The 21,493-nt window shown below is 45.3% G+C and overlaps 1 protein-coding gene across 1 annotated transcript in view; it reads left to right on the forward strand.

Moving 5' to 3' along the window:
- The first annotated feature begins 4,659 nt into the window (after window positions 1–4,659).
- SLC25A33 (solute carrier family 25 member 33) overlaps window positions 4,660–21,493 on the forward strand; it is a 33,312-nt gene continuing 16,478 nt past the window's right edge. Inside the window, exons 1-2 of the mRNA XM_026519895.4 lie at window positions 4,660–4,928; window positions 17,234–17,413. Coding sequence (XP_026375680.1) covers window positions 4,873–4,928; window positions 17,234–17,413 — 236 coding nt within the window. The 5' untranslated portion in view covers window positions 4,660–4,872. The remainder of the gene's footprint in view (window positions 4,929–17,233; window positions 17,414–21,493) is intronic.

The following is a 21,493-nucleotide window of genomic DNA, read 5'->3' on the forward strand; positions in this document are numbered from 1 at the left end:
CTCCAATTTCTACCCCAAGCCCAAACCCCTTTGTCTTACCGGTTTTTCACAAATTTTATTGTTTCTTTGTTCAAAAGGTATGAAACCTACCTGCTTGGGTCACTTCTCTGGGTTTAATATTGCAGGGCCCCCATACATGTGAAATTCAATTAAATTGTTTTTCTCCTGTTAATCTCTCTTTGATTATAGGGGGTGTCTCAGCCAAGAACCTAGAAGGGTAGAAGTAAATTTATTTTTCCTCCCCCACAGTGCCTTCCTTCTAAGAAATGAACAGGGAACCATGGGGGCAGGGACAACGGGCTCACAATGAGCTTGGACAAACAGGTTCCAGCCTGGCGGGCCTAAAGAGGGCAACTCGCCCGCAATGGCTTATCCTTGCGGGAGCAGGGACAACACAGGCCTTTCATTAGGGAGAGGGCTGGGTTACAGAGCCTCATTTGGACCGTGGCAGAAACTTGGCTCAGGCTGGATCTCTTAAGGAGAAACAAAAAGAGGGAGAGCAGCAGCCTGCTGGGCATTTGTCCTTTGCCCCCCACCGTACCCTGGACAGACAGAGGCCTTGAACATCAGCTCACTCTGGGTGAGGCCTCTAAGGAGAGAAACCAGCCCTGTTCTGGCCTTAGGCTCAATGAGAAACTGAAATGCTCCTTACAATTCCCTGCAAAGATCTGAAATCGCAGCCCTTGGGGGTGCGGTGGAAGAGGTGTTTTCCCAGTAGCTGGCAGGCAGCTGACAGCTTTGCAGAAAAACAAGGATTAAAGAAGCAATTAGAGGTTTGACAGCCAATAATCAGAGGCAGAAAGCAAGAAGAAACCAGCAACAGGTCAGCAGGAAGCCTCAGGCCCTTCAAAAATTCAAACAGTTGCAAAAAACCCAAACAAGCCTCTCCTCCCTCATCTACCAAGCCTGGGAGTGGTGGCTTAAATGGGGTAGCATCTAAGTGGGGCTGCCTGCATAACCACCTGTCTGCACCCTTCCTCATTCCTAAACTTGATATGTTCTACGTATATTTATACATGGATTCTGCTTCGCTTTTTTCCTTTCCAATCAACTTTCTTGAGATATAATTTACATATAATAAAATGCACCTCTTTTACTGAATTTTGCCAAATACCTATACCCTGGTCAGGATAGAGGACATTTTCATCACCCTAAGAAGTTCTTTTGGCCTCTTTGCAGTCAGTCCCCTTCCCATTCCTATGCCTCAGCCACAGACATCGACTGATCTGCTCTCTCTCACACTCTCTGTACAGTTTTGCCTTTTCTAGATTTTCATATAAATGGAATTATGTATTCCTTTATGTCTGGCTTCTTTGTTATTGTTGCCGTTGTTCAGATCCTGTCATAAATAGAATTTTAAAAAAATTTTGTATTGAAAAAATAATAAAAAAATAAAATAAATAAAAAATTCATATTGAAGCTGTTTGCTGCTAGCCAAAGTTATTTCTTTCTGGTATATTGACCTTCTCTCTTAGGATCTTCCTAAATTCACTAACTAGTTCTAGCATTTGTTACATAGATTCCTTAGGATTTCCTAGTAAACTATGACATCATCTGCGACTAAAGACAGTTTTCCTTCTTCCTTTCTGATCTTTATATCTTGTATTTATTTTTCTTGCCTTATTGCAGTGACTGGGACCTCTAGTACCATAGTGAATAAGTGGTAAGAGTAGACATCTTTTCTTGTTGCTGATCTCAAGGAGGTAGTCAAGCTATCTTTTACCACCAAGTATGATGTTAGCTATAGATTTATTGTAGACGCCTTTTATCAGGTAGAGAAATTCCTTCTTAATCCTGGTTTGCTGAGAGCTTTTTTCAGGAATGGGTATTCGGTTTTGTCAAATGTTTTTCTGCATCTGTTGACATGATCTTCTGGTTCTTTTTTATTCTGTTCGTATGCTGAATTACATTGATTGACTTTCAAATGTTAAACCAATCTCTCATTCCGGGGACATACCTCATCTGGTCATGACGTATAATCCTTTTTATGTATTGCTGGACTTTATTTTTTTTTTTTAAAGATTTTATTTATTTATTCGACAGAGACAGAGACAGCCAGCGAGAGAGGGAACACAAGCAGGGGGAGTGGGAGAGGAAGAAGCAGGCTCATAGCAGAGGAGCCTGATGTGGGGCTCGATCCCGGAACGCCGGGATCACGCCCTGAGCCGAAGGCAGACGCTTAACCGTTGTGCCACCCAGGCGCCCCTGTATTGCTGGACTTTAGTGCTACTATTCCAGTAAGGATTTTTATCCATTTTAGTCCCTGGTGTACACCCAGAGCCTAGAAAACAACCTTAAACAGAACAAATATTCAATAAATATGTGTTGAATAAATGAATTAAACATCTTCCTCAGTGTGGGGGGTCAAAGGATGTGCCCATTTCAACATTTTGGCAAAATGTCCAGACTTCCTTCGGAAAATGTTGTCCAGTCTTCACTCCCACCAACACATGAGTCGGGGAATGAATGCTGGTGCTGCTCTCTGGCTTTACAGAAAAGCTGATTGTTGAGCTGGTGAGCAGGTCCAGCAGAGGAAGGGGGCATCCTAGGCAACAACATGTTCCAAAGCACAGAGGCATGAAGATCATTGCATCAGCCACTAGCTAGCTGTGTAACCTTGGGCAAATTTGTCCTGCTTATCCATAAAACGGGAACGAAAACAACAGGGCTGCCAAACATTGTGAGTATCCAACGAGATAATACGTGTGAAAGACCTTGGAAAAGCTCTAACACGAAGGCAGCGTTACTATTAACAAGGAGGTGGGTAGGCTTGTTCATGCATCCTGCATAGCCCAGACTAGCTTAGCAAAAGCAGGCAAGAGCGTGGGTGCTGCCTTGGTGATAGAAGCCTATGTCCCAAACTCAGTCACCTCCCTGAGAGCAGCCAATAGGTAGGGCTCTGCTCCAAGGATGGCATCTCCTTGGGTTAGGACCCTGCCCAGATGCCCTGGTTAACAGGGTCCTGTTACTCTCTCCTTCCTTGTATTCATGGCCTCATAAATCATCTTCAGCTAAGACCAACGCCGACTTCACCAGCAGCTAAAGCAAGGGATTTGGGAGATCTGGGAAACAGAAACTCACTTTTTTTTCTTTCCTGTTTGCCTTCTTTCCTTCCTTTTCTCTTTTTTCCCATATCATGGAGCACTAGTGTGCCTTTTCCCCGTCCTAAGCCTGGGAGTAATGGTTTTAATATGGAGTTTTCACTGCGCTTGTGTTTTGGATGACTGCTCCTAAGAGCTGTTTTTAAAGAGTCCCAGCAATCAAATACCTGGCTCTTGTGTTTGCGCACAATTTCCCTTCTGCTTAAGCTCTCTTTGTGTTTACACACTGGACATCTAGCAGTTTGGTCTGATCAAGGTACTGCTTTTAGCAGCTCTGGAGATTGAAAACACGGGGCTGGTATATTCTGTATCTTGTGCCTCTGGAGGGGGATGGGAGTGGGGGATGACAGACTAGGGGGTAAAAGGGGCGGCCTGTGAGAGCAGGCAGATTTGTTTGCTACAAAGTAGCCGCATGAAAACTTCCAGCAGCAGTAAGGGCAGAAACACAGAGAAGGAGATGGCTTCGGGAGAATTTCAGGAGATGGAAGTGCCAGGTGAGTGATGGGCTGCTGAGAAAAGGGGGTGAGGACAGAGTCCACCGTCACAGGAAAGTTTCTGGTGTTAGTGGCTATGCAGATGGTGGTGTCGCCACCAGGATAGGAAATACACAGGCGGGGCAGGTGTGTGTGTGTGGGGCGGGGGGAAGAATGGAAAGATGAGTTTAGTTCGGGACATTTATTCATTACGTTCTTGGGCATTACTAGCGGCAGGTGCCTTGCCAGGTGCCTTGCCGGGAACAAACAGAAATAAAAGAAGATCCCCGCTCTCCTGAAGCTTACACTTCGGGGGTAAAAGGTCAGCTTAAGGGAATAAATCAACAAAGTGACTGCAGGAGCCTATGTGAGGATATTAAATGGAATCATGTGATAGTGTGCTGCAGGGTGGCCAGGGAAGGCCTGCCTGTCAGACCTGGAGGTAAGATGCCAGGCTGAGTTTGACAGCGACCCAAGGACATGCAAGTAGAGAAGCAGCTTGACCGTACAAGCTTGGAGCTCAGAAGTCTGGGTCGCAGATGATCAGAAAGGATAGACCAAACGCGTTTTTGCAGAATCATAGAAAAATAAAAAATACACATTATACTAGGGGTCCACGGGGCGGGGGGGGGGGGGGGGTCGAGGCTGTTTTGATTATGTGTTTTACCTAAGCTGGATGTTGAGTACAGAGCTGTGAGATGTAATTTGTAATTTCTACACCCTTTTGCACATGGTATCACAAAAAGTAAACGGAACTAAAAATAGACTACGAAATGAGAGGCAAATCCAGGCCCTGGGTCTCCCTAGGTTTTGGCAAGCCGGGTTTCTCCGCATCAGAGCGGGGACCAGGCAGCCTTGGCCGGTTCTCACTCCCGGCGCATTGGCCCAGGTCGGCCCCGCCCAGCCGTGCGCTCGGAGCGGACGCCCGCCCAGACTGCGCAGTCGCCCCGCCCACGTCCGACGCCGGCCAATGGGCGCACGAGATCCGGGCCCACACCCCCGCCGCGTGCCGCCCCGGACTCGCGCAGCCGCGTGACGACACGGCCCGGCCCCCGCCACGTGACAGCCGCGCGCCGGGTTCTGGCTGGTGTTGGGCTCGCGCCGCAGAGGCCGGTGAGGCGCCGGCGGCCACGCCGCGGAGGGCGCAGTGCGAGGGCGCAGGGTGTCGGGGCGCGCGCGTATGGAGGCGGCGCCGGCAGCCGCCTGAGGGCAGCGGGGCGAGCAGAGCGGGCCTTGTCGCGCATCCCTCGAGCGACCTCGTGCCCGCGGCACCCGGCGGCGGCGGAGCCGGCGCGGCCATGGCGACGGGCACTCAGCAGAAGGAGAACACGCTGCTTCACCTCTTCGCCGGCGGGTGAGCGTCCCGGGCGGACCCCGCGCCCCCTACCCCGACCCCGCTCTCCCACCCAGCGCCCTCGGGCGCCCCGGCGGCTTACCCGCCCTCCCCTGGGCGGGAGTGCTGGCTCCCGGAGGAGGAAGTCCCTCCGGTGTGGGGAGGCCCCGGGGACACGGGCCTTCCCCTGCCCCGGGCCGCATCCCCCGAGGCTGGTTTTACCCGGCGCCCGCCGCGCCCCCACGCCCATTCTCTCCCGCGGCGTCTCTTGCTTTTTCTCCATTTAAACAATTAGAGGCCGATGTGACGAGTGTCACTCGGGGGCGGTCCTGCCTGGTCACTGTGTCTCGGTCCGCCCCACATCCTCCCAGCTGGCCGCCCTGGTCGTACTGCACTCGGCTGTCCTTCTGCCTGGATTGTGCGTCAGGGCCTCTTTCCGAAGGCCCTGGGCAGTCTCGTGAATGCTGAGGGGGAGGGGGACTTTCTCGGGGTAGCGCAGCGGCGAGTTCAGACAGTCTGGAGGGCTGCGGGTGTTGGACTTCGGCAGGGGCCTGGAAAGCTCTGGCGAACCGTGATGCTGGCCAGCAAGCAACCTGTGGGAGGGCAACTGGGGGACGTGGGGGGTAGGGGATGAGGTCAGGAAGGTGTGTCGAAATGCTTCTCAGTGCGCCTGGGTGGCTCAGTTGGTTGAGCGTCTGCCTTCGGCTCAGGTGGTGATCCCAGAGTCCTAGGATGGAGCCCCGCATTCGGCTGTCTGCTCAGCGGGGAGTCTGCTTCTGCTGCTGCCTGCCTGCTTCTGCACGCTCGCTCCCTCCCTCTGTCTTTCTCTGTCAGATAAGTAAATCTTAAAGAAAAGAAATGCCTCTCACCTGCTAGTGGACGCATCCACCTTAAGATGTGCCCTGTGTTTGAGAGCTGCATTTTTTTGATCATCTTGCACCTGGTATTTTTCAGTGGCGGCAACGCATTTTTAGGGAAGTTGGGCGGTAGGGGGTTTAGGAAGGGAGGTGACTTTTTGTTTCTTGAGAAAATAGTAGTGAAAATGAGTATTAGTAATTTTCTTTTAATACAGCCAGTGGCTTTGGTTCCTTCTGGAGTGGTCCAGGTATTTTGTATTATTTGAGGACCTCACAAGCCTGGCACAGCAATTTTTTTAAGTGTAGGACATTCTGCATAAAATAGAATTTATTCTGGATTATCATCTTGACTTGAGTATTTTAGATGCAGCTTTGACTGAGGTATGTTCTTTATTACAAATGAGTAATGGTTGAGAACTTACCTGCAAAATAACTATGATGAAAGTGTTTGTACTTCCAATTGTAGGTGATCACCCACTCTGTTTCTCCAATCAAAAATTTTGGTGCTTCATACATAGGGAGAATTTCTCATTCATCTCTTCCCTGTCATTCCCTCTTCAGCCTTTCACTTCATCTCCCAGTGTTTCCTGAAAGTCACAGGGGAGGGGGGAGCATTCCTAAATTAATACAGTATATTAATTGGTCATTCTGGGGAGTTGTAAACAAGTTGGCCACGTTAAAGTCATTTCTAAAGCCAAGAAGGGTAACTTAAAAATGATTTTATACTCCATGATTATGATTCTATGTTATAAGTGAGGTGGGCTTTTAAAAAATTCTTTGTATTCCAGATTAGGAAGAGTTACTTGCTCGGGAGCAGCCTCCGTGCAGCTTGCTGCATAATCCATTGCCCTGTCTTGATGAAATCGCCCTACCCGCCCTTCACAGTGCCCTCTGGCTGCTAATTCTCTACTGAGCAGCAGCCTCTTCACTTGTGATGGAGGAAAACTGCAGTAGCCAGCACCAGTCGGGAGGACTGATTAGAATGTAGAGGGTTTATTAGGTGGTGCCTGAAGCCATTTGTATTTAATAGGTTCCTTCTTCAGCAGCAGCTCAGGATTACTTGCAGATACTCAGGAAGGAAAATAAGTCTTTGAACAGGATGCTTTCCGTACTCTGAAATTGGATCTTGATTCATTCCCAGTAGCCTAGAATATATTACTTCCATTTCTTTTAGGGAAGAGCATTAAAAGGAGCTAAGTATTGAGTGCTTAGTATATCATATAGTTAAAATCAGTAAACCCAGCGGTCCCACCTGGTCCGATGCCAGACGCACTGCTTTGCTCTAAGTAACTAGTTCCCACTGTCGTTATGCTGGCATCTTTCCAGGAAACTGAAATTCACGATCTTTGAAAAGAAGTCAGAGCCCTTTGTTTGTAAATTTGTCATATTTCTCCTGTTTGTTGAATAGCCATTGGAAACTAACATCAAGCAAGTTTTTAATGCTATCACTAATTAATACTGAATAATGATTTTTAGCAGGTGTAAGAGACTTAGGAGTCGTTGAAAATGAATTTTAGAGTCTGGGAAATAAAAACTACACCCAAACAACTCCTAGTCTTTTAAAAATTCTTTAATTTTTTTTTTTTAAAGACTGTTTCTTGGGCTCTTTGCAAAGGCAAAAATACTCCTTTAATCTCTAATAGTCATCTTTTCAACACTGTTACCCATGAAGTGAACTGGAGGAAAAACCACCCACAAACCAACACCTAAAAACACTTTAGAAAAGGTTCTATGCATGTGTGTGTGTACCAAATGTAATTCCATAGCTACTTTTAAAATAGGCTCCTAGTCTTTAAATTGCTTTCTTCTTAGAAGACATTATGGCCTCATGCTAGTGAATTTTCTAAGTATACCTTTAATCAATCCTTGCTGTTCAGTGGTTGCAGTGAAGAAGGCAAACAGTTTCCAAGCCCAGGGACTGGAATGTGGAGTGAGGACGTTATACTAGTTTTATGACAGGGCTGCCTGATTTATTCTGATGACATAATTTGTATTTAATCTCGTTTCTGATATCTTGCCAACATACATACGTACCGATGTATTTCTCTGATTACTTCCTTAGGATAAACCGTTAATGGTGTAGTCACTGAGTCAAAACACATTTTTTTTTTTAAAGATTTTATTTATTAATTTGACAGAGAGAGACAGCCAGCGAGAGAGGGAACACAACCAGGGGGAGTAGGAGAGGAAGAAGCAGGCTCCTAGCGGAGAAGCCTGATGTGGGGCTCGATCCCAGAATGCTGGGATCACGCCCTGAGCCAAAGGCAGACGCTTAACGACTGCGCCAACCAGGCGCCCCTCAAAACACATTTTGAAGGCTTCTGATACCTCCCAGCACTTTCGTAACCAGTTCTTAGGGTGTGTTACTTCTTCACGAGCAAACACCGTTCACTTGATGTTGATTTTTAGTATCTTCAGGGATTCTGCTGTTTTCTTCTTTCTGCCCTCCTGTCCCCAAATCTGGGCAATATTGTTGTCAAAATAAAAAACATACTCAAACTTTTTTGAGTTCCTTTTCTACTGTTTAGGCTCTTTCAGAGAGACACTGAAATCCTCTGAAGTGGCCCTTCTGGGACTAGACCTTATGTCTGTTAAGAAAAATTCTTTAAACTTTCCTTCTCAAATGTCTCGGGGTTCTGGTAGTCCATGTAGTGTTAGTGACGCCCTTCACCTGCTGCACAGTAGTGACAGCCGGGTGACAACTTAGTAGACTTGCTCAGCACCTGAAGGAGCTGGGCTAAGCTGGACTGGAGTTGAAGGTGGACACATGGATTATATGCTTTTGTGCTATTTCTGTGGCATGATTTTTTTCTTTTGTCATCAAATATACTCACATAGCTTTTAAAATGTATTTTATTGGGAACATGGTATGTCTTTAAGGTTTAAAATACATAATCCAAGATATTTTCAAGATTCAGTGTTTCGTGCCCTCCCCCCATGATGGACACCTATCACCTGGTACACTTCTGTACGGTGCTTGTCTCTGCAGATGTAATCTGTGTCAGCTAATGGTTACTTTGGGAGTGTTAGTCCTATGTCCATGTATTGGCCAGGGGAGCAAGGCAGAGAAGATGCAAGGCTTAACTGAAATGCTTTAAGAAATTTTGGTAAGACAAGTATAGTATGCACATAATATTTTATATAGGGCTTATGTATATCAAGAATCTAAGTTGACTTTTATTTCATCGGTGTATTTTTTATATGTGACAACCATTTTTAAATGCTGTGTGATGTTTGTATGAAAGAGTCCCGCCAGCAGTAAGCTTCCTATAATAGCGGCCATGTCTGTTTTCATCACTGGTACATCTTAAGTACAGTGTTGCACTTGTTACAGATGCTTAAACAATACTTGTTTAATGATTAACTAAGTGAATAAAAGGTAGTGTGTGTCTTATCTGGGCCTTTAGATTTATGTGGCCTGTTAAATTGTCCCAAATAAAGAGAAGCGGTACTTTGATTATTTATGAATTGTGAACATGGGTCTACATGAAGATTTGCTGAAACTATTGGCATAAGGTAACATTATTTTGGATTTGTGTGTTTGTGAAAAATAATGATTCTCTTCAGGTTTGGAAAGTACTATAGGGTTTCTTTATTCATTTGTAGGTTGGTATTTAAATTTTCTTTCTAAATGAGGTAGAATATAGGAAATAGAATCTAAAAGGTAATTAGCTGCATAGAAACTAGGCATTTTGCTTTGGCTGTGTAAATACAGAATTTGCATAATCAAAATCTTCTAAGCCCTATGCCAGGTATTCAAATAAGGCATTTCAGAAAATTATAAAGAGGCACTAGTGTTTTCAAGTAGTGACTGTAGAGTTAGAAGATGAAAGGGGGAATTACTGAAAACTCCATGGATTGGGATCACAGGTTGACTCACAGTATCATTTGTTGGTGGAATCCATGTTGTAGTTACGTGGAAGTTGTGCATCTGGAAAACAGTTTACCACCAACTGGGGATCAATTACAATAAAGAGCACATCGGTCTTGGCCTTAGTGCCGAAGATGTGTGAGTGTATATATAGAAAACAGATTCTTGTTGACAACATCCAGTTTTTGAAAGGTGTCCTTGTTACTTGACACTGAGTTAAAAGGCAAAAATCTGTGTGCACAATGAAAAGTTTTTGTGTCTCTGGTCACATAAAGATAAGAAATCCAAGTCTGTATGTTGTAGTAGTGGTAGTCTAGCTTTGTTCTCCTGTAAACTGGAGGAGAGGAGCCTAATCCATTGGGGTAGGGGGCATACCAAGTAAGGCTTAGGTGGGTAAAAAGAAAAGGTTAAATCCATGTTTATGTACTAAACACATGACTTCAATTCTGGGCAGAAGGAATGAGAGAAAGGGGGGGGCATTCAGGAATAAGTATTAAGAGTGGGAAAAGGCACAGAAAAATCCAGGTAATAGATTTTTTTAGAAAATTGGGCAAATAGATTTCAGAGAGCGACTCTTAGACCGCTCCCAGACATGTAATTTAATGGCTTGCTGTTCATGGTCTCTCTGCTACTCTGTTCAAACCCTTTCCATGGTTTCACTGAGTGGACTACCCCACAGAGAGTTCTCTCTGAACTTCCGGCATCCGTGGTTAGAGCAGCATTGCCTTAGGAGCAAAATTACATTAACATCCAGGGAGCTTTCTCAGAGCTGTTGGAAACAAAGCTTACTAGTATCATGAGTCCTAGCTACTTTTGGAAGATTATTGATAATAGTAAAATTCTATAAGTGCTTTCTTGGAGAGTGAGGGTGTAAATTTTTTTTATTGACTAAGCTTATTTAGGAGGCTTTCGTTTGTAAGTAATACAGACTCAACTTCCAACTGGCTTATTGGCACATATACCTAACTTCTAGAGAGAGAACAGGCTCTGGTGAGGACTTATTTAAATGGCTCAGCAGTGTTACTGTGGGACCCCTTATTGATTCCCATGTTCCAGAAATATCTGCATGATTCCAAGATTAGTCCCTGCATAGATATAGAATGGCTTCCAGCAGCTCCTAGTGTTTCTCCACCATTGAAAAGTCTTACGCTTAATCTGATTGGACCGACTTGGACATGCACCCATCTCTAAACCAGTCACTGCTCCCAGGAGATTATGCTATTTATTTTGGGCTGAATCATGTGCCCATCTCTGAACAGATGACATGGCAACATCGATGGTATTATGTTGATTAAATGAGTCAGGGCTAAAACTAGAAATGGGTTCAAAATTATCCAAACTATATGACTTAAGAAATTTGGGTCTTGTTAAGACAGAGGAGGAGGGGAATGGATGCTGGGGAGGCAACTCGCAGTGCCCTCCACATTGGTTGTACTGCCTTCAAATAGATTGTCTGTTCTATTGCTCTAGAACAGAGGTTCTCAACCTTGGCCAGATAAGTGTTTGGGGGAGGGGCAGGGTATTACTGTGTGGTTTCCTGTGCATCCCGTGTACCATGTTCAGCAGCAACCCTGGTCTCTACCCACTAGATGCTAGTACTTTCTCTCCCAATAGCAATAACCAAAAATGTCTCCAGACATTACCAAATGTCATCGGGGATGAGGCCTAACTGCCACAGTTGAGAACTACTGGTCTAGAGTAGTGCTGTGCAGACTTTGATCACACAGTCCTATGATTAAAGTGTTTATGCATATCGGCTTATATGTATGTTTATATTACCTAATTCGTTTTATTTATAGTAAAGCATATACACAAAATAGAAGTTAGAATGAAGGAGGGGTAAACAGAAGGGGGAATAAACCACGAAAGACTATGGACTCTGGGAAAAAAACTGAGGGCTTCAGAGGGGAGGGGGCTGGGGGATTGGGATAGGCCGGTGATGGGTATTAAGGAGGGCACGTATTGCATGGAGCAATGGGTGTTATACACGAACAATGAATCATGGAACACGACATCAAAAACTAAGGATGTACTGTATGGTAACTAACATAACATAATAAAAAATTTAAAAAAATAGAAATTAAATGGTAGAGCTTATAAATGAGTTGAAATTTTATTTTTTTCTGTAATTTTCCCCCCTCTATCCAGTATTCCATTGCACACACTTAAGAATATATCCCCCACTTTGGAGACACGTGGTCTGAAATACTGGTATCCAGTCAGACTTGCTTTCCCAGCAACGTGATGCCAACACTGTCACCATGAATTGGATGTTGGTTGGGACTTTTCCTGTTGGCCGTGCACTGGCTGCTGTGGCCCTTAGCTGAACCAAGAAGACTCTACCCTAAGACATAGGTGGCAGAATCTGTCTGACTGCCATTGACTGCTTCACCCCAGCCTGTATATACAGAGCAGACGGGTTATAGTTGTCAGCACTGTGGCACGTGGAGTATTGAGAGAAGGGTTTGCTGTCACTATCCCGTACTCTGTTCCCAGTCTACCGGTCTGGGCTGTAGATTAAAGGACCTTGCAAGGATGAAAGACTGGTACCTGGGAGGCTGCTGCATTAGCCCACGCCAGGTGGATGAGAAGGAGCTGGGTGGTGTGCTTAGGACAGACATGGGGGTGACTTGCCACCAAGTGCCAATTTTGCTGCCTCCTGACGGACATAGAATACTCTAGTGGGCCCATTGGTTTGGTGTCAAGGAGTATGGGGACCAGAGGAAGGAAGGACACCTAGTGCTGTCCGCAGGGTTCCCAGGCAAGTGAGGCTGAAAGGAAATTGCAGGATGGACTGCTGATGGGACCAGTATGGGGGTTCCCAGTTAGCTTGAACACCACTCCAACAAGGCTTGCACACCACCTACACTGAAATCATAACATTTGCAAGGCTGTTCATAGAACACAGAGCCAGGTGGACCCACAGCAAGACAGAAGCCAATTACATAAGACCACTTCACTCCTCTGTGTCCTCATGCCTGGAGAACCCTTAAAAGAAGGGAAGAAAAAGAGCAGACCAAGACCCCTCAAGCCATACTTCTAGCTGGCAGTGCTGGAGGGAAGTTTTGAATGAGATTTGAGATTGAAGTTTTAGAGCGGCCTGAATTTGAAGACCTGGAAGTTACCAGAAATCTGTCTTTAGTGTCATTGCTAAGAAAGGGGGAATTCAGTAGAGGACAACCGAATAGCAGAGATAGGGGAGGACTGGCAGACAGAGCTAATGTCTTTTTCGGAATTGAGACTCACAAAAAGCTTAGTTAATAACTACTGCCCAGAGTCACGGTGGACAGGGCTTTATCTGAGCTGAGTGACCACGGTAAGGAGCCAAGCTAATAACGAAGGTGGTTTTTATATCAAAGAACTGAGAATTGACGGTAACGTTTTTCTACAAACAATCTAATTTGTTAGGATCACAAGTGGTTTGGACCCAGCGTGATTAAGTATTTTTAGAAAAACTTGGAAAGCTAATTCAGAGAAGTCCATATTTCTCTTCATACTCCCAGACTGATGAACGTCTTACACATGCTGGTTTATGGAGAAAGAAAAAACAGTTGAGCTGAAAGATACTTTAAAAATTCTGCTGTGGGACGCCTGGGTGGCTCAGCTGGTTGTGTCTGCCTTAGGTCATGGTCCCGGCGTCCTGGGATCAAGTCCTGCATCAGGCTCCCTGCTCAGCGGGGAGCCTACTTCTCCCTCTGCCTGGTGCTCCCTCTGTGTGTGTGCGCTCTCTCTCTGACAAAAATAAAGTCTTTAAAAGTAAATAAATAAATAAAAATTCTGCTATGAAATGTTTTAAATTTCAGGAAGAATTTTGTCTAGAAGTTTTAGTTCAGTTATCAGAACTTCTTTCCTTCTAATCGGGTATTTTAGTGACGATGTATCCAACATAGCTTAATAACTTAAAGTATTTTTTAACGAATTGAAAAATGATTTAAAATGACTGAAAATCGTTGCTTGTTTCTCATCTAGGTTTTCTAGTAGGTAGGGAGGGGCTCGCCTGCTGACGAGTTACTTCTTACACTGGTTACGGTTGGCAGTGTTTTCCCGTTTTGTCATTTCTTGTAACACTGACGCAGCAGCACTGTGTCTTGTATAAGAGGTGCCTGAGAGTGCCTTAGTTTGTCCCCTGGTGAGTGGTCTAGAAGGCCAGCCGAGACTTTTCACCACCACCGCTCCTGCCATGGGCCCAGGGTATAACATACACGCGGGTGCGTGGTAGTAAGTGTGGTCTGCCAGCCTCAAAGAGCTCACTGACTTGCTGTCAGTAGGGCACTTGCTTTGTGGGGCAAGCATACCGTCCAGTGGGTCATCCTTTGATCAGTGGCATGGATTTGGTTGATGGTTGGCCAGAGTGAGGAATGTAACTGACATGGGGACAAAGCAAAGGTGGTTGACCTATGTCATGTTTGAACTTGTTGACTTTCTTATGAAAGACTACCCAGAAGTTCTGTTCTTCATCAGCAGTGTGGAATCATGTTATTGAACATAAATAAATTTCAGATACTTTTTTTTATCTTACTCTGGAGTGTGTGAGTTTTCCAGTGTTTTTAAATATTAAACCTTTTAAGCACATGGTTATTTTTCTAATAGGTAAGGGTAATTTATTTCGCGTGAATGGACATGAGTTAGTTAATTTTTACCTTTTTTTTTTTAAACACTCTCCACTACGTCCCATTTTCTTTAGACATATTCTAGTGCTTAGCAAATTATACAGACTAGTCATCAGTTAGGCTCACAAATTTTCCTTGGTGCAGAAGAACACAGAGATTTGTTTGTTTATTTATTAAGATTTTATTTATTTGAGAGAGCAAGAGTGCATATGAGCTGGGGAGAGGAAGAAGCAGACACCCCACTGAGCAGGGAGCCCCACTCAGCTTGATTCCAGGACCTTGGGATCATGACCTGAGCTGAAGGCAGATGCTTAACTGACTGAGCCACCCAGGCGCCCCAAACACCGTTTTAGAGGCCTGTTGTCAAACCAGCAATTTGTCAAGTAGAGTGTGAATGTAAGTAGTCTGAATTAGCTAACAAAACTATCTGTCCATCATCCTCCCAAAGAGTATAGTGGGAAGAACATTGGATTTGGGTCTCGATTTAGCCACTTAGTCACTTTGTGACTTTGAGAAAGTGTATGACCTCATTGAGACCAGGGTTCCCCATCTAAAAAGTAAAGACAGATCTACTGGCAAAATCCTTGAGGGTTGAACGGTAGTTGTCCGATGCACATCAGGTCCTTCCTGCCATTCTCCCGTCCCATTCTGTTTGTGATCCCCACGGTTGCTTTCGTGGTTGATGGGCTTTGGCCCACAGTTCAGAAAACACTGTGCTATGTAAACAGTTCAATTTACGGTGTATTATCATGATTTTAAGGCACGTTCGCCTAAGTAGTCAAAAATTATTTTCCTCTCCACCCTCCCCCAGGGTGTACATTTCATTCTCTCTCTCTGACATTCATACTCCTCATGGTATATTGGGGGTGCATAATAGCTCCTACCCCATAGGATTGTTGGAGGATCGAATGCCTGTCATAAAATAATCATTGGCAGCAATGCTGTTATTTAAACTGATAGCTTCCAGCTCTTAGTTATCATTATTTTACTTGCTCTATGGAACTTCGGGCTCCTGATTCGAAAATACTCCGTGGAGTTTTACTTCATCCCTTACTTCAGGGTGTGTGCTGGGTGCTAGATTCACTTCCAGATTTCCAGCATGTACTCTGTGTCTGCCAGCGCCTGTCCTTTCCTGTTGTTAACCGTTTCCCAATCACAGGTGCTGGTGCTTATCATTTTTATTGAGCCACCTGTTTGCCAGGTGCTGTTCTCTCTAAGTGCAAGAGTATGCGACTACACAGCCCCTCCCTCCATGGAACTCCCGGGTAGGGGAGCCTATGACAGAAGGCAGAGAGTATGTGCTCTTTTCTTTTCTTTTCTTTTCTTTTCTTTTCTTTTCTTTTCTTTTTAAGGATTGTATTTTATTTGACACAAGGTGGGGGAGCAGCAAAGGGAGAAGCAGGGAGCCAGATGTGGGACTCGATCCCGGGACCCTGGGATCATGACCTGAGCCAAGGGCAGATGCTTTACTGACTGAGCCACCCAGGCGACCCAAGAGAGTATGCTATTTTCATTAGATCCCTGAAAGACATTGTCCTTCAAATCCCAATTTAATAATTCCTTCGATTAGCAAATGCTGTTTGTGCACTTGCAAGTCCTGATGTCAGGGATATAAAGAGTAAGACACAGGTCCTTATCATCAGTGTTTTCCAAAGAGTAAAACATTTAGTGGTGGTGGTGGGATGGTTTTAGATGGTACCTGACATTGTTAATTACAACTAGTCCATCAAACATGCAATTTCATGGATATTACTGTTTAAGAAAAGATGAGGGGTGCCTGGGTGGCTCAGTCAGTGGACTGTCCGACTCTTGATCTCAGCTTAGGTCTTGTTTTGTTTTTAAGATGTATTTATTTATTTGAGAGAGAGAGAGAGCACGCACAAACATATGAGAGCCCGGGGGTGGGGTTGTGGGGGGACGGGAGAGGGAATCTCAAACAGACTCCACACTGAGCGTGGAGCTGGACGTGGGGCTCAGTCTCACAGCCGGAGCTGAAACCAAGAGTCAGACGATGAACTGACTGTGCCAGTCAGCTGGGTCTTGATCTCAGGGTCCTGAGTTCAAGACCCACACTGGGCTCCATGCTGGGCTTGGAGCCTACTTAGAAAAAAGAGAAAAAAGATGAAAGTGGGTATTTTAGGATAAATAAGTGGGTTGTCTTGAGTAAAAATATTTAAATTTTTAATTCAGATGATATTTTGACATGAACAAATTGTAAAGTGTGGTTAGGGGAAACCCTGATCCAGGGAGACTGAGGGACGCTTGAGGACTTCATCCTTAAAAGGAGCTTTAGCTTAATTTTCAGTGGAGTCCAAATTAATCGTATTTTGATAGAAGTCTGTGTTGTACTGAACATTGATTTCTCAAAATAGCATTACCTGAGTAACTTTTGACTGTGCAAAGATGTATTGTCTAGAATATTCACTGCAGGGGCGCCTGGGCGGCTCAGTCGGTGAAGTGGCTGTCTTCCGCACAGGTCACGATCCCAGGGTTCTGGGATGAGTCCCACATCGGACTCCTTGCTCAGTGGGGAGCCTGCATCTCCCTCTGCACCACCACCCCCGACAAATAAATAAAAATCTTTTAAAAAAACAATATTCACTGCAGCGTGGCAGCAGAGTTGGAAATGGCTAACCGTACTGATAGGTTAAAACGGTAGACCTCGGCACAGAGTACCGGTATGTGGCCATCCCAGAGGGTACTGTAGGTGTAGATGCGGCCACAGAGAGACGTCCACAGCATCCACGTAAGCGGGGGGAGGAGATTAAAAAGCCAGTGATAAAAACCCTAAAGGGTGCACCATAATGTTAACAGTGATTCTCTGTTTAGCTGCTGAGACTTTGACAAATTCTTTTTACCTCCTAGTATGTTCCAATTATGAAATAAACAGGTGCTTTTTTTCTAAATAGAGGAAACTGCAATTTCACACTTATCAGTCTAGGGAATACTATTGCTTTCCTGATCCTGTTATGATTTCTTCTCTTACAGGTGTGGGGGCACGGTTGGTGCTATTTTCACTTGTCCACTAGAAGTCATTAAGACACGGTTGCAGTCTTCAAGATTAGCTCTTCGGACAGTCTATTATCCTCAGGTTCATCTGGGGACCATTAGTGGAGCTGGGATGGTGAGACCAACACCCGTGACACCCGGACTCTTCCAGGTTCTGAAGTAAGTTCAGTCCCCATGCTGGACCCTGACCCCCACTATGAGTACAGAAGGTCTTTGAAGCCCCATCAGATGGGGTGTTCTGTTTGCAGTCTCTGTCCAAACTTGAGAATTCGGTTTCCATACTGATAACCTTTGAGCTGTGACCTCCCTTGGCAGCAGGGCTGCGTGTGATCGTCATCCAGGGACAGTCAGAGTAAACCTCACAAAGCAAATCAAAAATCCGTTTAAATTGTTGCATCAAAGTGTTGCTATTGCCCAAAATCTTTTGTGGGTTGGTGGAGTGACATTAAAAAGTTAAAGACTGCGCATTATATAGAGACAAAATACTCTGATATTTTTTACTTGCTGTTTGGAAATGATTTTACATTCATAGAAAAGTTGCAACATATATTTAGTGAAATCTTTTTTTAAATATTTGTTTCATACTGAGGCTCCCTGCTTAGTGTGTTATTTTAACTGCTTTAAAAATGTCCCATTTGCTTATGAAGTGGCTGAATAGTCACAGGCTGAATTTGGCTTATCAGTCTCTGCCTAAGGCAGAATCAGAAATGCAGAAGGGCGCTGGGAGGTGTCCCTGAGTTTCAGCTTGGGGCCGTGTACTTTAATAGAGGTGTTCAACAGGGGCGTCTGGCTGGCTCAGTTGGAGCGCCTGACTCTTGATCTCAGGGTTGTGAGTTAAAGCCCCATGTCAGATGTAGAGATGACTTAAAAATAAAAAATCTTGGGACGCCTGGGTGGCTCAGTTGGTGAAGCATCTGCCTTCAGCTCAGGTCACGACCCCAGGTTCCTGGGATCGAGTCCTGCATTGGGCTCCCTGCTCAGCCCGGAGCCTGCTTCTCCTCCTGCCTCCCCCTCCCCCCCCCACCCCACAAACCCGCTCGTGCTCGCTCTCTCTGACAAAAGAAACAAATCTTTAAATAAATAATAAAAAATTAAAAAAAAAAATAAATACAGAAGCGGTGCTCAATAAATAGTAGTTGGATTTAGCTAAACATGACACTCGCATCTCTGAAACTTACCACCAGAAAAGGGTGTGCTCAAGAAGGACACTGCTGGTTCGGCAACGTGGATGTTTAGTTGGGAAACGTTAGAAAAAGATGCAATAAAATGGAAATGTTCTGTCTTAATAACCATATCACTTAACACTTTGGACACAATTCAGTCACATTTTAGATAAGGTGGAATGAATTGTAGAGTGCTTAATTTATTTTTAGGCACGTTTTGTTTGTAAAGTCTACCAATGAGTCACCCAGGCCTCCATGCCAGATGTGTGTACGAGTGCCTCTGAGTTTATTGAGCAAAACTGGACAGCAAACCAGCCGCTCAGGGCAAAGTCCCAAGTGAGAGAATCAGAAACCCAGCTAGGGGAAAGGAGGCTGGTACCCAGGACTCCGGGATGATCAGCCAGTTCAGTGAGACCCCGACAAGGGGCTTGGAGACACAAAAGGCAGAAAGCCTACCCGGAGATAGGCCCGGGAAAGGGAAACAGAGATGCGGAAGCACACTTTGATCTGAGTAGCAAGAGAGACAAGCCCACGTCGTTAAAAAGCCATGACTATGGAAACGTCCCTATCCTGGTTTGCCTTTTTACATGTTAAGGCAGTGGCAGCATCTCAAATGACACCTTTCTTCTGAGGAACACAAAGTGCTTTGAACATAATGAAACAGACAGGTAATTTGCCAACTTCACTGACATCCAAAAAGAACTTCCTCTTACGTGCTTGCCAAATAACTCATGACTAGTGGATTTAGCTATTTACTGTAACTGGAAACTGTTACCCAGAAATTGTCAGTGTCAACAGGGCCAAGCTTGTAAGGTAAATAAAGGTAAATGGGGATGTTTCTCTAGTTGAAGTTTTTAGGATGCATGTTCTTACATTCCTAGTATCTCTGTGTCTCTGTCTCCTGTAAATCTCTCTGTCTCTCTCTATATATGTACATATTTTCCCCCAGCGAGGACAATTGTTTATTAAAATGTAAGTCAAAGAAGACAAAGCCTCTCCATCTTGGAAAGTACAGGAACAGTGCCCACACCACACACAGGACAACTCCTTTTCCCTGTGGACCCACAGCAGTCACTGGTTCACGCAGCCACAGCTACACAATCGTGAGACGTGACCGATGCATGAATACTATCTAAAACCCCCTATTCTATATTCACATCAAAGTGTGAATAATGGTAGGGTGCCTGAGTGACTCAGTTGTTAAGCATCTGCCTTCGGCTCAGGGTGTGATCCCAGGGTCCTGGGATCGAGCCCCACATCAGGCTCCTCCGCTGGGAGCCTGCTTCTTCCTCTCCCACTCCCCCTGCTTGTTCCCTCTCTCGCTGGCTGTCTCTCTCTGTCAAATAAATAAAAAATCTTTAAAAACAAAACAAAACAAAATATGAATAATGGAAGTATAAAGTAAAATTTCTGTCATCATATTTTGTCAGAAGAGTGTTTGTAAAGTGGCATTTTTCACCCAAGATCTGTTTCATGAGGCTTTATTTCCTCAGCTTGATGTATATATACATTTTTAAGATTCTCAAGTGATTTTTATTAGTTTCCGAGTTAAAAAATGACCACGTTTCTGTAGTATTATTTCATTGATTTTTCACAAGAACCCTGAGCTCAGCGCTCAGGTGTGAAATTATTTTATAGACTCTCATTTTATAGATGAAGAAATGCAAATTAGAGGTTAAGTGACTTGCTCAATGTCATTTCAATGTATATTCACCTTAAAATAGGTTTCCAAGACAGATTTGAAGCAGGTAAGGGTAGATGCCACCCCCCCCCCCGCCCCGCCCCAGCCCGAAGCTCTGCTTCTCCTTCTTCCGCGCGGAAGCAGCAGTGGTTCCAGCTCAAAGTCCCACCGCGCCAGCTGCTGCTTCTGCTCCTTTGCTAAGTCTCCGGGACAACCTCTTGGTGTTGGAGGGCCCCAGGGCTCCCAGGGTGACCCTCTGCCCTCGCTCCCGCTGCCCCTTCCAGGATCACCTTTAGTCTTGTGGCTTTAAGCTTCCAGCGTTTGTCCTCTGAGCCTCACACGTTAGTCCAGCGGCCTGTTGGACATCTCAGCTGGGGTGTTTACTGGGCATCCGAAGTGCAACTTGTGCAGAATGGAACTTCGCCAAACCTGCCGCTCCCAAAGTCGTCTCCGTGTCTGTTAAAGGCAGCTCTGTCCTTCCCCCTCCGGATCTGAGGCCCCAGAGTCATCCTGAGATCTTAGGTCTCACGGCACCGCAGGAAGATCTCCCAGCTCTGCCTCCAGAACATGTACAGAACCTGACCCCTCTGCACTGCTTTCTCTGCTGCTGTCGTGACAGCAGCCACCATATGTCACCTGTGTTACTGGACTGGCAGCCTAACTGTCTCTCGCGTCCTCAGCGTGTTCTGCTCAGAGATCTTCTGCTCAGTTCCCTCCAGGGGCTGCCCTCTCCTGCCAAGGAAAAGCCAGAGTTGCGCTTGCCCCTCACTAGGCTCTCCACGGCTGCCACCCCTCCCCTCCCCTGACTTCGCCAACTTCTCCCGCACCCAGCTACCCTGGCCTTTCCTTCTCAGCCTTTTATCCTGGGAGCAGTGGAACATCTGCTGAGGAAGGGCCTTTGTACCAGGACGCCGTCTGCCTGGCTGATGCCCAGTTGTCACCTTTGCGGAAAGGCCTTGCAGTGACCATGCTATTTAAAACTGAGCCCTCCCCTCACGCCCCATCCCTTCTTCCTGTGCTGTTTTTATCTCTGGCACTTACCCTCCATCCAACATACAGTGTAGCTGACATATTTATATTGTTTATTTTCTCTCTGCCCCCACCAGAATGGAAGTTCCTTGAACACAGGGACTGTGATTTGTCTTGGTCCTTGAGGTGTCCCCACATACGTAGAATGCTGCCTACCACATAGTAGTAAGCATTCAGTACCAGTAGAACGAATGGATGAATTTGGGCATGTCGTAAGATACCGAATATAAAGGGTTCAGCACGCACACCGCACCATGTAAATAATAAATATTAGCTGCTGTCATAATCTGTACTTTCTGCGCTTTTTAAACATAAGATTTATAACTGAGTTTCTTGGTGGCCAAAACAGAAAAGGGGAATATTCTA

The sequence above is a fragment of the Ursus arctos genome, unplaced genomic scaffold (genome assembly GCF_023065955.2).
Source record: "Ursus arctos isolate Adak ecotype North America unplaced genomic scaffold, UrsArc2.0 scaffold_32, whole genome shotgun sequence".
In the NCBI taxonomy this organism is placed as follows: domain Eukaryota; kingdom Metazoa; phylum Chordata; class Mammalia; order Carnivora; family Ursidae; genus Ursus; species Ursus arctos.